The 17,990-nt window shown below is 33.3% G+C and overlaps 3 protein-coding genes and 3 long non-coding RNA genes across 7 annotated transcripts; 3 read left to right on the top strand and 3 right to left on the bottom strand.

The window, feature by feature from the left end:
- Nucleotides 1–2,619: 2,619 nt before the first annotated feature.
- On the top strand, nt 2,620–3,930 carry LOC142224260 (uncharacterized). Its single transcript, XM_075294035.1, has 2 exons — nt 2,620–3,353; nt 3,419–3,930. Exons 1-2 carry the CDS (start codon nt 2,706–2,708, stop codon nt 3,743–3,745), a joined length of 975 nt encoding a protein of 324 aa, XP_075150150.1. The 5' UTR covers nt 2,620–2,705; the 3' UTR covers nt 3,746–3,930.
- A 3,557-nt stretch (nt 3,931–7,487) lies between these two features.
- On the bottom strand, nt 7,488–8,214 carry LOC142224261 (uncharacterized). Of its 2 annotated transcripts, XR_012719097.1 has the most exons (3): nt 8,150–8,214; nt 7,865–8,030; nt 7,488–7,800 (listed from the first exon to the last, which is right to left on the bottom strand). It is a non-coding gene; the product is annotated as an uncharacterized LOC142224261 (long non-coding RNA). The 2 variants fall into 2 exon arrangements; XR_012719096.1 differs by lacking the exon at nt 8,150–8,214 and having other exon boundaries at nt 7,865–8,132.
- Nucleotides 8,215–9,074: 860 nt separating this feature from the next.
- On the top strand, nt 9,075–12,107 carry LOC142226611 (uncharacterized). The gene is made up of 3 exons (XM_075296705.1): nt 9,075–9,733; nt 9,792–9,887; nt 11,828–12,107. Exons 1-3 carry the CDS (start codon nt 9,335–9,337, stop codon nt 12,044–12,046), a joined length of 714 nt encoding a protein of 237 aa, XP_075152820.1. The 5' UTR covers nt 9,075–9,334; the 3' UTR covers nt 12,047–12,107.
- Nucleotides 12,108–12,738: 631 nt separating this feature from the next.
- Nucleotides 12,739–14,539, bottom strand: Sgt (small glutamine-rich tetratricopeptide containing protein). Its single transcript, XM_075296706.1, has 2 exons — nt 14,289–14,539; nt 12,739–13,871 (listed from the first exon to the last, which is right to left on the bottom strand). Exons 1-2 carry the CDS (start codon nt 14,428–14,430, stop codon nt 13,015–13,017), a joined length of 999 nt encoding a protein of 332 aa, XP_075152821.1. The 5' UTR covers nt 14,431–14,539; the 3' UTR covers nt 12,739–13,014.
- A 1,014-nt stretch (nt 14,540–15,553) lies between these two features.
- Nucleotides 15,554–16,077, bottom strand: LOC142224262 (uncharacterized). The gene is made up of 2 exons (XR_012719098.1): nt 15,824–16,077; nt 15,554–15,756 (listed from the first exon to the last, which is right to left on the bottom strand). It is a non-coding gene; the product is annotated as an uncharacterized LOC142224262 (long non-coding RNA).
- A 202-nt stretch (nt 16,078–16,279) lies between these two features.
- LOC142224263 (uncharacterized) lies at nt 16,280–16,784 on the top strand. Its single transcript, XR_012719099.1, has 2 exons — nt 16,280–16,513; nt 16,571–16,784. It is a non-coding gene; the product is annotated as an uncharacterized LOC142224263 (long non-coding RNA).
- Nucleotides 16,785–17,990: the final 1,206 nt, after the last annotated feature.

Here is a 17,990-nt window from a genome sequence, read left to right on the forward strand (position 1 = left end):
TGTAACTTGCTACTTAAAACTCAACACCATTCTTTTATTAATGCAAAAAATTATGTTAAATGTGATGAGATAAACCGAAAAATTTTATATTTATAAGAAATTATAAATGTTTAATCAAATCAATAAACATCTACACAATCGTGTTCTACTTGACCACAATGATTCTTCTACAATTGCCTTAAAATGCACTTTTTCTGATAGTTTGCAGGTGTTCTTATTGGCGTCCTTCGAAATTGATCTAAATAGGCACCTAATAATTGCACTGATGAGAAACTTTTTCTTAGTAACTTGGCGTGGTACAACTTCTCAATAGTGACGGCGCTTTTCCGACGAGTTTTTGATGTCGTATATGATTGTTTTCGACGTAGTGGGGATTCTCAGAAGTGCCCCCAAATTCAAAAAATGTTGGCAGGGACAGTTCAACATAAAGCAGTTAATTAACTTAACTAATGCGCAGTTTCTTGTTCCTTTAAATTTCGGCAAGGCATAATGGGAATATATTAGTTTTCATTTATAATATATGTTAGTTTTCATTTATAACAAATATGTATAATTTTATGGCTTTTTTTATTGATTTAGTTTTCACTTTAGTGAAATTTAGCGGCTAAATTCGAACTTAATACTCACCTTAATAATTCATTTCACGTACGTAGTATTACTTTTCACGAACGTAGTATTACTTTTCATTAAAGTTTTTTTAGTTTTACTTCAAAGGTGAGTATTAAGTTCGAGTTTAGCCGCTAAATTTCACTAAAGTGAAAACTAAATAAGTAAAAAAGCCATAAAATTATACATATTTGTTGCAGATTTCATTATAACTTGATTTGCAAATTTGCTTAAAATGGATTATTAAAGAAAAGTAATCGTGAAAAAATGACGATTTTAGCGGCTAAAGGCCGGTACTATGTTCATTCTTGCGAAAAATTTTTATGGAAACCATTATTTCGCACATAGAAAGCGGCGTTTTTTTAGGTAGCTTGGAGCGCTATTATACAGGGAGCTATATTGGATTAAGTTGGTGGTTGTTGCTTGTTTTTACAAAATAACATTTTATTTCTCCTTGGGCAATTGATCTGCTATTCCTTTGATCCTTTGTATAGTTTCGGAACAAAAATATGGTCCGTGTTTGATTTATAAACCCGCACAAATAGTTTTTAATAAATAAATTATTTCTTAATTCACATTGCAAATGGAGCTGTGCTATAAACGTCAGTTTTTCAACACGAAAAAACAAAGTATCACAAATGGAAAAAATTTCGCAAATTTTTCGCATTTTTTGGTTTTGTATGGAGTTTCAACGCGAAAACCGAACAGAGTACCGGCCTTAAACTCGAACTTAATACCCACCTTACGGGGTTATTCCCCATCAAGTTATAATGAAATCTGCAACAAATCTATATAATTTTATGACTTTTTTTACTGCTTTAGTTTTCACTTTAGTGAAAATTAGCGGCTAAACTCGAACTTAATACCCACCTTTAAGGTGGGTATTAAAGGTTGAATTACACACCATGCGTCAATCCGTGCGTTGATGGAAGGGTTGATTTTTTCTGTTTGCGGCAGACTATTCGAGCTTTTGATTTCAGAGAGAAATTTCAACTCTTCAATCATCGGATGCATTGAACGCATGGTATGTAATTCTACCTTGAGTTCGAGTTTAGCCGCTAAAACCAAAAATAAATCAGTAAAAACAGTATAAAATTGTACTTATTTGATGCAAATTTTATTATATTCTTTTTATTGGATTATTAGTGAAAAGTAATCGTGGAAAAAAACCACGAATTTAGCGGCTAAACTCGAACTTAATAATCACCTTAAATTCAAAAATATACAACGTTTATTCAAATAAATACCGCGACCGCCAAGGAAAAAATTTTGTATGTTATTTTCTGATCCTTATGTTCTTCAAAGCTATTGTTTATTCGTTTTGTTTTTCTATGAAATTTATACCCTGTTTCTGTATGTCGAACGAAAACCCAGTCGACTGGAAAGCAGTCACTCGAATTCGAATCAATTTGGGTTTCTCTATTTTTGAAAGTTCATATCGTTTGTATGAGAGTACATTGATTATCAAAAATGAGGTAAAGTCATCCTTTAATTAATATGCCTTGTCGACATAGAGAAACCCAAATAATTTTTCTTCATTTGAAATACTCTCGTTCGACATACAGAAACAGGGTATTATTTCCATAATTTGACGTATATTTAAGAGTATGTTCAGTCGGAGCATATTCCAAAATAGGGGCGTACATATTATAAAGTAACGTGTGTTTGAGGAAAACTAGTGTTTTTTAACTTGATTTTTTGTATAGGAAAAACGACTCGTTTTGAAATGCTCAAAAAGGGGAAACATTTCAAAACTTAAAACATGCTTTGTTAGAACGCAGTATTAAGCCGACAATTCCGCGTCACATTAAAAATTAGCTTTTGGCCACACTGTAAGATTATATACAAACAAGGATATTTCGTCCCGATAAACTTATATATGAACGGCATATTATTTGTGACAAACAATTATTTATCGGCCAACTTATCCGACAATGTGAATAATGATTTACAAAGTGCGAATGGGACATATGAAAAAAATCAACCTTGTGTTTGTTTTCAAAACATATCAAGCCGGTTCCATTATAAATTTACCACCCCCTCTATTTGAGTTTCGTATTTATCAGTGAATTTAAACATCTGAACGAAATTATGCTAATATGTTGGCATATGTAGTCAAGCCAATTCTTGGATTTATGTACTTTATACATAAAACATTCAGTGTTATTCTAGCAGTTGGTATTTACGTAGGACGAACTATTTTTCTAATTTTAGCAAAACTAGTTGAAGTAGTTGGAGCATTATTCGCGGCATTGGCCATTATCGGTGAAGAACTCTATTATTTTTTGTGTGAATTAAATGCAAGTGTAAGCGCGGTTTCCCAATATGTACGGACGTCAGCAAACGGTGGTATCAATGGTGTTATCGAAGCTGTAGTGATATTCTGTCATCATATTCGGAGATTTTTTCTCAACACTCAATTATTTTCTAAGCTATTGGCAACAAAACTTGGAACTTTCGTGTGTGATTTTTTCGAATTGTTCCACAATGCCCTTTTACTGATAGGCGACTGCGCTTGGTGGCTAATAACTCTACTCCCGAGGTATCTTGGCCATATAGTAATAGTAGTTGGCGACGCTATTGTTTGTGGCATAACAGAAACCCGTAAAATTTTAATATACACGTTAGCGGTTATTGTGGAGGATATTTTTCGTTTAACAATTGGTATAGTACTACTTTTTCTATTGTGGCATAACAGAAGACGATTAGGTTTATACGTGCTGAGATGCATTTTAAAACTAAAAAGAGTAAGTAGGAATATCTAAGATAAATGAAACTAATTACCCCTTAATATCATATTTTCTTTTTTAAGGGACTGATCTTATGTTATCGTCGATTGCGTTCTTTGAGCATTTGGATACTACGTCGTCGCAGAACTACACCATCGGCGGTTAGGACTACTCCAACACGATCACGATTACCACGACAGAGTATTTCACCGGCACCAAGTGATAAATCTGTTGAACCACACCAACGATGTGTAGTTTGTCGTGATAGACAAAAATGTGTTGTCCTTTTGCCTTGTAAGCATTTGTGCTTGTGTGAGGAATGTGCAGATTATATGATATTTTCAGCACAAAGCCAAAAGTGCCCCCTTTGTCGAACGAATATTGTACATTCAATGTCAGTATACACTTGATATTATATACCTTTAGGTCTTCTATATTTCCATCCCAATGACATGCTAATGCTATTCATAATATTTTGTAATTAATATTTTGAACAATTTTTGTAATTAAATGTAAGTTAGAATTAAGTTTCGCAATAAATATTGATAAGTTCTATCTATCAAAATTTTAAATAATCTATATATATAAAATTCAATCTATGTTTGTTTATTTGTTTGTATGTTCCGAGTTGGCTCCGAAACGGCTGAACCGATTTACTTGAAACTTTCAGAGATCGTAGGGGTTGTTCATGTGGTGAAAATAGGGCACCTCATTTTTTGACACCTGGTCGCGGAGGGGGACCTCCCCTTTGTCGGCTTTTTGAAAATTGGACCAAAGTTTACCGATTTGCTTGAAATTTTCATTGAAGGTTGGGTTTGGTATCTAGACAAAGATCCGCTACTTTATATTTCGATATTTGGTGGCGGAGGGGGACCTCCCCTTTGTTCGACTTTTTTAAAGTACAGTGAAAAAACTAAAATTCTCTAAATTATTTGAGATTTACAGAGAACATGCGGTGAGGTTATGAAATTAATATGGGGTACCTGATGGTTCCATATGTGGACGGGGAGGGGGACCTCCCCCTTGCCCTACTTTTTTAAACTTGGAACAAAATTTTGCGATTTGCTTGAAATTTTCATTGAATGTTGGGGTTGGCATCTAGACAAAAATCCGCTACATTATTTTTCGATATTTGGTCGGGGAGGGGGGCCACCCCTTTGCCCGACTTTTTTTTTTAAAGTACAGTGAAAACAAAACTAAACTCCCCCGACTGAAATTTTACGGAAAAATTAGTGAGGTTATGATATTTATATCAGGTTCCTAATTTTTTAATAAAAATAAAAGGACATAGGGAGACATCCGCTTCTCTTAAGTAACTACATACAGAGAAACAATTAAACTTTACCGAGTTACTTGAAATTTACAGGGGACTGGGGAGAGGTTACGATATTAATAGTTGATACCTGATTTTGTGGTCGGGGAGTAGGTGTCCTCCTCTAAAACTGCAAAAAAAAAACAAAAATTCTTAAGTTTTCTTGAAATTTACAAAGGCAGTGGAGGAAGGTTATGAACGAAGGAAAGTTTCAAGAATTTTCAGGGAAGGTTAGGGATGCTATTCACTACGGTGTTTGTCGATATTGTATCGGGGAAAGTGACGTCCCTTTAAAACAATAAGCAAAATTTAAACATCTCCGATCTAGTTGAAATTTACAGGGAACGTGGGAGGAGGTGATTAAATTTATACATGCTTTTTAAATTAGTATATGATTTTTCGGTATCTGGTTGGAGAAGGGGAAAATTGAAATAAACTTTGTCGATTTACTTCGATTGAATTTATAGGGCCCATTGAGTAGTTGTGAAATTAATATAGGGTACGTGATAGTCCGATATCAGGTCAGAGTGGAGCGAAGGTGGGGAGAGGGTTCCCTTTTGTCCGTTTTTTTTCTTAAATTGAAAGTAGAGGGTTGTCCGTAAATGGGAATTTTATGATTTTTGCACAGGCTTCTGTCAGACTTATTTTTAGTACAGAACTTAAATTTACATGAAATTGGCAGAGGGTGCATCATTTTCCAACATTTTATCAAATGTAAATGTGGTAAAATTGTTTACTACTTTTGATTTTTCCGATTTATTAGATGGGAAACAGTAATTCTTTGTATGTTACTATAATATGGTGCTTAATTTTCAGATATGTTGAGGAGAAGGATACCTTTCATTGACAAACCACACTTAAAATTCACAAGAAATGTAGAAGTTTGTCCAACTACTTGAATACAGAACATTTTTTAAGACGAACCATTTTACATATGCATTCCGCCGTATTTGTACCTATAAACGAAAGAGCAAGTAGTCCGATTTGTTTGAAAGAATTCAAATCTTTTCGAATTTGTTTTCAGCACGAAGAATATGGTTGACTAAGTTAACGCAAAATGTTCCTACAAATACGCTTCGGAAGGCGCAGCGAAGCGGGCCGGGTTACGCTAGTATTATAATACAAACCAGAAACTAATTTTTTGTACAATTTATTTAAAAAAACTTTCCTGTTATATATTTTTTTTTCGCACCTCAGGTTTAATTATAATAATTTAATTTTGGTACAAAGTTTATCAAACCACGGCTTCTTAATGCTGCCCGATTCTATATTTAGCTCCTGGGATATTGGTCCCCCCTTAATTTGCCGAGTCCGAACCGCGTTTCACAAACCACTTAGGTAAGTTTTGAAAAACTTATCTATCGCCCACCAACATTACTGATGGGCGATAAGCCCCAGCTGAATATTTTGATGTTTGGCCGAAACTGTCGGGCAGGTTAACCATTGGAATTTCGATTTGATAATAGCTATTAAAAGTGATTTTATTTTGAACCAGATGTTTAAGCGTTTTAAGCCAATTTTGCCGATAAATTTTGCAATACAAAAGCTTGAAAAAAAAGAGTCTTCGGAAGTCCTAAAAGTAATCTTATTTGAAGTGTATGACCTGAGTGAACCTGAAATAAATTAACTGCGATTTAAACCTAGACATGTGATAAGGCAGACAAGACCAGCATTTCTTAACAAAAGGGAAAATTGGTACCTATTGGAGTGAACTTTTAAAAATCGATATAAAAGTAGCAAAGAGTTAAAGGAAATAGCGAGGACATAAGAGAATTGAGGCCTTGCCATTTGCTTCTTTCTTAAAAGAATTTTACCAAACGATAATTTTCGGCTTTGAGTAGCGAAGAGCAGATTGAGAAACAATGAAATTAAGAACAATTAAGTTAATTCCAGCAAACTAGAGTTGAGTGAGAGATTTATTTGGTCAACAGGGAAAGCCATTAGGGCTGCCACATTTTCTCCAATTTAAAATAATTTTTATTAAATAATTTAATAATTAAGTTTAAAGTACCTCTTTTTTAATTCATTTTAAAATAAAACAAATCATGAAAGAAGTTCAACACATATTGAAGACTGATAATACAGTTTTATGTTATTCCTACGGGAGAGAAATGTAAACAATCGATAATAACTCCATATGGGATTTTCGATAGCATTAATGCCAATGTATTTCTTTCGTGTGGCGGAATTTTTCACTGGAGCAGCATACTGGTTATAAAATGTGGTGTTGTAGATATATGGGTCTCGTTAAAAAAAGATTTTCACCAATCATTCAAATTTTTAGAGCCAATTTCGTATTCACTATTTGGTATTTTTTCGTCAGGGTATATCTAAATGGCATTGTGTATTACTGTATTAATGATGCTTGCAATTTGCAAACTTTTTAAATCCACCATTGACAGTGGATGAAAATATTTAGCGATCAGTTTTATCGTGAGACCCAATGTTGAATTTTTCCAAGGGATTTTGAATAAGCTTGGGTACCTTCTCTGAAAACAATTGGATTGAACCAGCTGAAGTCAACGACATTATTATTCATACTATTCGCATGAGACGTGATCCATGTGATGCTTTAAATTATAGCTCCCACCTACACCCAATGCAAATTTTTTCAAATGCAAACGTTTTTAAGAAATCAGATAAATTTTTCACTTTGTTCAAAGGTGAAGGCATATATCCTTTCAATTAATATTTTCCAAGAAGTCAAGAATTTTACTTCCAAACCGTACTTACCGTCAGAAGAAAAAAACTGGCATTGAGTACTCTTTTACTAGTAACGAGTACTTGTAACCAAATACTCGTTACTTTCCCAACACTATTTCAGTCAAAAACAATAGAAATACCTGTTCGATACATTTTTAATTTGCAATATTTTTTGTTAAAAACTCACAAATGATGTTAAATTTTGTGTAAATAATAATGAGAAACTTTTGACCGATTGTTCTACGTCATTTCCTGATATAAATTTCTTTTTATTCTTATACTACGTTCGCACTAGACACGAAATCCTCGTAAACGAGGATTTTTGCCGAAATCCTCCTAAATCTCAGTAGATTTGCAATAGGCAAATATCAGCTAGTTAATTGTCCACAATTTTTTCATCGGCCAGCTTTTTAATGTTTTCAAGAACGTAGAATCCATAATTTCAGTTTTCTGCAAAGAGATATACATTTCGTGACTTCCTTAAAGTTTTATTTCATTTTTTATTTTCACTTACCTATTTTTATAAACTATTTGGTTATTTGTCTAAAATTTTCCATTTTTTTATTTCTTGCAATTGACCACGAACTTCGTTGCACAAATAAGTATTGAAAACCACATGGTTTTTTCGTTGCATTTTAGGGTAGTGTTTTGTCAAAGTTTTCTCAAATTATCTTCAACACCTTTTCAAAGATTTCGTCAACATTTTGGCAAATTGGAAGTAATTCGCAAACAATTTGAAGATGTATTGAAGATGAGCTATTTCAAGTCATGTTGAATTTATGTTGAAAATTATATTTACCCTCAAACTGAAAAGTTGTTGCATTTGAAAAACGCTCATCCTGTGTTTATTGGGCTGGCTCTAGGGATCTATAAATCGAAAATCGATTAATCGATTATTCGAATATGGGCATGAAAATCTAAAAAATTGAAATCGATTATTAATAAATAAAATAATCGCAAAATCGATTTTAGATTTTCAACTAATTTTTAATTTTGCTATCAAAAATCTATTTTAGATTTTGAACTATTTTTTAATTGTGACAATCAAAAATCGATTTTAGTTTTTTCTGTTTTCATATTCATTGGTTTCAATTCAATTGAAAAATACCTAGATATTTCTTAATTGTTATCTATAGAATTATATTACCAATAAGAATAAAAATACTGATTTTATTAAATAAAATATCAAATTGGTAGGAATGAATCCTTTGTGTTTTCAATTTCCTTGAATTTATTTGGGGAATTAATGATAAATGATTCGTACATGTTAAAAATTTTATATTTAACATTTTAAAAATATATTAAACAAATTAAAAAAATTTAAATGTTTGACTGGAACACAAATTTTTGCATTTCTCTCCAACTATTGTTGATAACACCAACAAAAGCAAAATATATTTCATAAAATCGAATATTTTGTATAATCATTATTTCTATGAAATTCGATTATGAAAAATCGAATATTCGAATTTTGATTGGTAAAAATAATCGAAAATCGACTTTTGATTAAAAGTCAATAATCGAAAAGTAGAAAAATCGATTATTGGTTTGTACTATAGATCCCTAGCTGGCTCATAGAGGATTTCAACAAAATCTGTTTCAAAATCCCCTATACTGCCTTGTACAACTGTGGTTTTAGTACTAAAAACGCGCTTTTTGCAACCCTGTCCCAATTTTCCTTGTAGGTGAATGTGTGTGTGCGTTGTGTTGATATATTTACAAACAGCTGTTAAAGCCCTAAATCTACGAAATCTCGTATTTGGCCAGTCCGAACACTTGAGATTTGTAAAGAGATTTGAGTTTTAAATAGAGAGATTTCGTGCCTAGTGCGAACGTAGTATTAGTTTAATTTGTGGAACAAAAAATCATAAACGACACGTTTGCATCGAACGCCGTCAATGGTTTGATACCCTCTGCTGCCATTTTCCCATCTTCATCTTCCATTGTTTTTGTTTTTTTTTTGTTCCGAGAGTCTCCGTATCGTATGGATCTTATAGTAACATTCATTTCGGATCTTGTGCATCAAGTATTCGATTTTAGTTGCATCCTAACATGGATATGTTTACGTGTGACATCTTTGTCAATCCTGACCTGTAATTTCTTCTTCAATTTATGGTTTTCTCTGAGCAATGGATTAGAATGTGCATTCGATTATCTAGAGGGCTGTGACCAGAATTTATTCGTGTGTACACTTAATTCTGGATGGATTTTTATTAAGAGCTTAAAAGACTTCTATTTCGATATCACATATTCCATGACAATGTGGCAAATTTTGGCTGTATGCCTGTGGCTTGGAATAATCACTTTTTCTCCCACCATTAGAAAAATTATGTTAAATTGCATTGCATTTTTGTTAGTGGGTTCATTCGCTGCCTTAACAAAGGTAAACGTAAATGAAATCATAATAAAATTAATATTTTCAACTGTATTTTGTATTTCAGTTGGTCCGTAGAAAAATGCAAAACAAAAAGGTCCAGGCAAAAAAGTGGTCTTTGATCGGTGTCTTTACGTTCCTTGTTACAGCATCGGTTAAAGGGGTAAGACCATTTAATGTCTTCTTCATTTACAATAGGCCAATTTAATAAAATAAGATCTGCAGACGTTGATAGATCGATTCGAAGACAATAACAAATGTTTCAATCTTAGGTTTATCTAAGGTTGTCCTTGCAACGACAATGCATGGTGGTAATTGTTTATAAAATGAAAAGTTTAGTGTGTGAACCTGTGTTGGGGCACGATTATACCTGTAAAAAAATTTTTTTTTTTGGTTAAAAAAATATTTTTAGTGGCTGTGGATTTCAACAACTAGACGAATACTAGGTTAGGTTAGGTGGCAGTCCGATGTATCAAGCTCACTTAGACTATTCAGTCCATTGTGACTTCTCTCTTATCACTTAGTGCTGCCCGATTCCATGTTAAGCTCAACGACAAGGGACCTCCTTTTTATAGCCGAGGCCGAACGGCGTTCCACATTGCAGTGAAACAACTTAAAGAAGCTTTGAAACCCTCAGAAATGTCACCAGCATTACTGAGGCGGGATAATCCACCGCTGAAAAACTGTTTGGTGTTCGGTCGAAGCAGGAATCGAACCCACGACCTTGTGTATGCAAGGCGGGCATGCTAACCATTGCACCACGGTGGATGGGAGCTATACCAAAACATGTACCGATCCACACCATATTGGCTATACCTATTTGCAGACCGAAAATACCTCTAATTTTGAATTTCTTTAATCGTATAAAAATGGCGGTGCCTCGAAGTCCAATCGAAAGATCGTTCTATATGTGGGGTATATCAAAATCGATCGATACGACCCATATTCGGATTACTTATGTGTGGACCGAAAAATACCCAGGCAAATCGCATGAAAATTGGGATGTCTACACACTTCAGAGGTCAAATCTAGAGATCGATCTGTACGAAAACGTTAACCGATACACACCACATTCGGCATACTTAAGCATAGACGCAAAATATCTCCAGATTCCGAATTTCAGGTAAATCGGATAAAATTGCGGTGTCTTGAAGCCCAAGAAGTCAAATCGGGAGATCGGGTTATATGAGGGCTGCCTATGATGCAGATGATTAAGATTATTTCCAAATGGAATGACTTACTTATTATACACTCTTGCCTATGATGCAGTATATAAAAATACATAATTATTCGAACAGTTTTATGGTTCTAAAAAAGCCAGATTCCATTTAAATCGGATCAAAATTACGACTTATGCAAATCTAAGAATTTCGTCGAGTGATAGGTTTGTATCGAGATCAGGGAGACATGTGGACTTCAGAGAAGATCTGTCCATTTCACTATGAGAAGCTGTGGTCCTACGAATATACAAAAATAAAGCGAAATTTTAGAATTAGTGAAGAAATGGAAGAAGGATAACTGGTATTTTTATTTTATTAATTTATTTATCCACAAAGTAATACAAAAGCCTCAAGGCCAGTGAAACCTATCAAACTTGGACACTCTGAAAACCGTACACCTCCCAAATTTGGACAGTTGTATGGGGACGTTTGCTGTATTAACACATTAAAATTAACCTTTTATAACTGGAACCTCCCAAATGTGGACAGCATTTAGGCGACCTTGGGTGTCCACCTTTCAGAGGTCTCACTTTTTTATTTATATTCCATTCATTGGAACTTTTGAGAGCAACCGTTTTGCCGAAGTTTTCCAGCAGTGATTTACTTTCCCTCAGTAAAGTTGCCGTTCAAAACTTCTCTTAGCCGTTTCACACATAGTGTGGCACGGCAATCGAATAAAAATATCGCTGAGCTAAATATAGAATTGGCAGTACTCATTGATAAGAGTTCTGTCGATTCTATCAATGGTATCAAAATTGATTTGTTAGTCTCGAATATGTCTGTAACAACAAAACGATACTCAATCTAATATTTTTAAAATCTTAAATTTTACCCTTTTTTACATAATTTTATTTATAAAATATTACCTAACTTTCTTTTTCAGATTTACAGAATATGTTTTCGTCGAAAATCAAAGAAAACCATCGATCCCAATTTGACCTGTGTTGTTTGCATAGATCGCCAAAAATCAGTACTTTTAATGCCATGCAAACATGTTTGCCTATGTGAAGAATGTGCAAGCGGCTTGTTTAATAGTCGTAAAATTGGGATCTGTCCATTATGCCGTGTAGTAATAACCAACACCATGTCGATTTATATGTAATATATGTAAGATATATTTTTCCAATAAAGAATACACATTTTTTTACAAGAAAAAAAAGAAATAGTAAAATCCTCGGACTAACACATCGAAGAAATTTCAATTAATAATTAATTGGACCAAATAATATCGTGATATAAACCAACACACATTTTTTCTTATATGTCAAGGAAAAATACATTCGCTGAGCTTGTCTCCGTATTAGAGTGATCAAAACCTGTGTAGGTTTTGTTAAAAATCTCCCATATCTCCAGATCTGTCCCAAAATTTCATGTTCTAAGATCCCGCTGCTCTTTGTAAGAAATTTTCATTAAATTTAACTATATTGAAGCAAAGGACAAACTGAACTGCAAAAATGTTATAGAAATATATGAGGGTCGCTATAACCACCCTAGAAGGGAATTAAGTTAAACAAAGCAAGGGGATTTCGTTAAAAGAAATTCTGCTCTCATAAAACTCATATTCAATTAATTACTTTTCTTGTCGCTCTATTTATGTAAGAATGTTGAATTAAATGAAAGTTTACACTGTTACGGCTCCAGTAATGAAACAATGACACGTCTCCTTAATCCTTACCCAACTTCGAGATGGATCTAAGAATTGACCAACATTACCATCACCAAAACTTCAGTTATATTATGTCCACTTACCACCCTTTATCTTCACACGAAGTCTTAAGGAATAACCAATTTCAATTTCATTACGAATAATTAGTGTGAAGCACTATATGATATTGCCTTATTAAGCATTTTTTATTGAAAATCCGCTCATTTTTATAAATAACTTGGGGCGGATATTCTAATAATAATTTTCGTTACAAAGTAGTTCACTGTTAAATACCATTTCTATAAAATAACTAAAATGCATTATCGAATAAAGTAATACAAAAAATTAAAAGTGAAAAGAAACATCATATTTACGACTGTTTTCGATACATAAAACAAAGGAAACTCTTCTACCATTCTATCATTTTAATTTGATGATGGTGGTGGTTGATCATTATTTGATGAAGAATTTTGATTTCCGGCATTTGGGGGCTGCCCTGCCGCTGCGCTTAGTTGTTGAGCAAATCCTTGGAATAATTGCAACATATCATTCGGCATGGGACCGAGACCACCAGCTCCACCACCCAGTCCGGCACCGGCACCTCCACCACCCTGCATTCCCGAAAATAGTTGACCAATCGTATTCATAACCATGGGATTTTGTGTCATAGACTGCAATTGGTCTAAATCAATTTCTGCACTGCTGAATAGATTACGTATGGCAGGATTTGATATCATTGCATTAAGTCCCTCTTGCAGATTGGGTATGACATTAACGTTTGCATGATTGCGGGCATTACGTGCAACTTCTAAATTATTGCGATAATCTTGATTTTCCGGTTCTAATTCAATTGCTTTAGCATACGCCTGCTGGGCTTCCTCGTATTTGCCCAAATTGGAGTAGGCGATACCCAAACGACCGTATGCTTTACCGTAATTGGGATTATATACTAAAGCCGATTTGCAATCTATAATAGCTTTTTCATTATCTCCTAATCTTATATAGGCTGCAGCTCTATTACAGTAAAATATTGGATTCTTGGGATCATATGTGATGGCTCGGTTATATTGCAACAAAGCTTCGTTATACTTGCCATCCTTCATTAGACGATTACCTTCATTCTTAATTGTTTCAGTCATTTTTAAAATTTCTGGATTTCGTTCCAAATAATATGTTTCGAATAGATCGAAAAGTTTTACTTCTTTGGCATTCACTTTTGACGACGTACCGGAAGAGGGCTCTGCCGTTGTCTGTGTCTGTTCCTCTGCCTCTTCCTCTTCACCTAGATAAAAAAGAAATGCCATTTTTAAGAATCGGTTCAAAATGGTAGGTTAGGTTTGTTAGAAAGTACCACAAACTATATAAAAGAAATGTATTATTGGTTTCCGGGCCCCGACATTTCGGGGGAAACTAGTGATTGGACTTGCACTTTACATCCAAGTTTCTAATATATAATGTAATTTAAATATTATGGAACATTGAATCACTCAAAACAAATCTTCCAATGGGATTAATAAACTGTGTGCCTTTATAAACGGTAGTTTCCAGGTCTTTAAGTAACCTACCAAATGGTTGGTAAGTTTCACTTTCCTATCATTCTAAAGAAATCTTTTCAAAACCGGCTGATTGTATAATTTACAACCAGCCGATCTTGTGTGGGAAATTTAATATTAATTTGTTAGTAATTAATTCTATTCACCTAGATCAAAAGCTGCCTGCAGACATTGAATTGCCACTTCACAACTCTCTTGCGCATCCGGAGAAAAGGCTTGTGAATTTATTTGATTTTTAAGGTAATCAATAAAACTACGAACAAATGTTTGCTGCACCTCGTCTGGCATTTTGAAATTTGTTATTATTTTTAGTTCTAACACGTAGTTTACTGCAATTAAATAATAGCTTCCCGGACACTATCTAGTCGCTCTTAAAAAAATGTGTCAATGATTATTCATTGGGGTTGCCAAGTTTTTGCCAAATCCAAAGCCGGCTACATATAAAAGAATACCAACATTATGACTGAAATGAATATAAGTCTCATTGGAACGGGTGAAAATTTAAGTCAAATCTATTGATAAAGTGGCAAACTATGTAATTGATATCGACACTATTAATACATATTTTAATTAAATTAAATGGAATAGCTGAAAAATTGAGGCAATATTACGTGGTGATGGCAACCTCAATAACTCATCAGTGCAAATATCAATTCATTTACACAGTTGTTTTCAATGGTACTATTTACTATACTCGATAATTAATCCGATTGCACGGTATCGATAACAAACTTTATAATAGCTATGTTTTCCTAATGCATGAGGTCAAAGGTTGAAGTCCTTATGGCTAGTTATGTGTGGGTTATATAAAAACATTGACCAACATTGCTGATCAATTTAATTTAAATAAATGTACACGTAAGTGGACACGATACCAAATCATAGACATTGTAAATTAGCAGAACATGCAAGATATCAATGATGTTCTTATGAATGAATATTGGTCAGTTTATAAATATTGTACATAAGCTTCAAATTTTGATGGGAATAATATATAAATTAAGAACAATATAACCACTATGGACATATCTGGTCGTCGTGCCTAAATATTCATATGCCAGTTAGGAATTTAACCGCTGACCATTTTTCAGTTAAAGTTAACCGAAGGAAAGATATCTGCAATTTGCTTTTTGTTAACTTCCGATTAAAGCCTAACCCCTGCCAACATTTTTTGAATTTGGGGGCGCTTCTGAGAATCCCCAGTACGTCGAAAACAATCATATACGATATCAAAAACTCGTCGGAAAAGCGCCGTCACTATTGAGAAGTTGTACCACGCCAAGTTACTACAAAAAGGTTTCGCATGAGTGCAATTATTAGGTGCCTTTATAGATCAATTTAGAACGACGCCAATAAGAGACCCTCCAAACAATCAGAAAAAGCACATTTTAAGATAGTGGTAAAAGTATCATTGTGGTCGAGTAAAACACGTTTGTTTAGATATTTATTAATTTGATTAATCATTTACAAATTCTTAAAAATATAACATTTATACCACTATCACATCACATTTAACATAATTTATTGCATTAATGATGATGTAGAGTTACAAGTAGCGAGTTACATGTTGCAGCGTCTATCAGCCAGTGTTTTTATTCGATGGAGGCAGCGTGTCTATAAAATATTTGAAAAACAATCACTTTATTCCATTTGGAAAATCAAAAATTGTTCACCAATATACCTTTCACAATTTTAAGCGTAAAATCTATGTTTTCAGAACTTTATTTTCGTTTTTATTTAAATAAAATATAACAAGCTGGTTGCGCTTGGCGTTTCACAAAAAATAAAATGGCTTTTGTAAAAGTAGTGATGGCAAAATACATGTATGAAGTACATTTTGTACTTTATGATATGCTGCCCCCCATCACAGTAGGATGGTTGTAGTGACATTTACGAGTCTGTGGTAGCGATGAAGATGAAATGGAACTTTGAAATGCTGGCAGGGCAATAGAAAAAGGTCTCCAATTACATATGTAAGTTAACTCGATAGTTATGTGTTTGTTTGGTCTATGTGGAAACAATATCAACACATGGACTTATATTGACCATCGTCGGTTCATTTCTTATATATTTGAAAGAATACAAGATTTCAAATTTATCATAACTGATTATATCCGAACTTGATCAGTACCCTGCCAGCATTTCAAAGTTCCATTTCAACCTCATCGTTACCACAGACTCGTAAATGTCACTTCAACCATCATGAAAAGGTACATCAAAAAGTACATGCAAGTAATTTGCCATCCCTACTGTTAAAAAAGCCATTTTTTTTTTGTGAAACGCCAAGCGCAACCAGCTTGTTATATATTAATTAAATAAAAACGAAAATAAAGTTCTGAAAACATAGATTATACGCTTAAAATTGTGAAAGGTATATTGTTGAACAATTTGGCGATTTTCCAAATGGAATAAAGTGATTGTTTTTCAGATATTTTACAGACACGCTGCCTCCATGGAATAAAAACACTGGTTGATAGACGCAGCAACATGTAACTCGCTACTTGTAACTCAACATCATCATTAATGCCAAAAATTATGTTAAATGTAATGTGATAGTGGTATAAATGTTATATTTTTAAGAATTTGTAAATGTTTAATCAAATTAATAAATATCTAAACAAACGTGTTTTACTCGACCACAATGATTCTTTTACAACTATCTTAAAATGCACTTTTTCTGATTGTTTGGAGGGTCCCTTATTGGCGTCGTTCTAAATTGATCTATAAAGGCACCTAATAATTGCACTCATGCGAAACATTTTTGTAGTAACTTGGCGTGGTACAACTTCTCAATAGTGACGGCGCTTTTCCGACGAGTTTTTGATGTCGTATATGATTGTTTTCGACGTAGTGGGGATTCTCAAAAGAGTCCCCAAATTCAAAAAATGTTGGCAGGGTAAGTAGACGAAAAACGAAAATATAACTATATTCCATCACCAATAATATTCCTTAGAGTGTCCGATTTACATATGGAAAAACTATTACAGTTGATAAATTATTTGCTGCGGGGGTAGTAAAATGAGTTGGTTGATATTTTTTATTGTGCTACTTATATTCCAATTTAATTTATAAAAAAAAAAAACAAACAAAAAATGCGGCTATCCCGTCATGAATGAAAATTTCCGTATGTTTTAGAAACGTTACAAATTCGGATAAATCTGCTAATGTTTTCAGCTAAATTAAATAAAAAATAGTTTAAACTGAATTACTATTTTTTAGTATTTTTTGTTTTACTTGATCTATATTTGAACTAACTAATTTTAACGCACATTTTCATAAAATATAATATAATTTAGATTAATTTGAAAATATTTAATATAAGTTTAGATAATCTTAATTAAGCTGAGTAAATATTTTTCGACAAATTCAAGAAAAGTGTTTACACATGATAATTTTTTCCCCTTCTTAAAGAAGATTTCGTAGTTTGAAGGAAAATTTTGACAAAACTGTCTTTAGCGTCATAAGAAGTTCGATTTGGACGATTTTGTTGTAAAATTCACAAATTCATTTAACTAACGTAGGCAAAAAACTAATAACTCCATGAACTAAAATGGAGTACAATAGGCTTTAGTGCCCTATAGGGTTCATTTGTTTTTTTTTAGTGTATATTTGCAATCCTTACTTAAATTTTTTGTATGGATTTTACTGTTCAATGCGTGCACAAATGGAATTGCTTGTTGCAGCATTAATTTCATGGGTTTCTTCATATATAACAGTACTTTTTCTTTGCCATAACTCAAACTGAAGCAAAAATACACTCCATAAAATACAACTCTGTTTCCTGTCGAAGTTCTCTTTATCACTGGGTATTGTTATGCTAATACAAATATAACATATCTTTTGGTTGG

This window comes from Haematobia irritans, chromosome 2, assembly GCF_050003625.1.
Source record: "Haematobia irritans isolate KBUSLIRL chromosome 2, ASM5000362v1, whole genome shotgun sequence".
NCBI lineage: Eukaryota > Metazoa > Arthropoda > Insecta > Diptera > Muscidae > Haematobia > Haematobia irritans.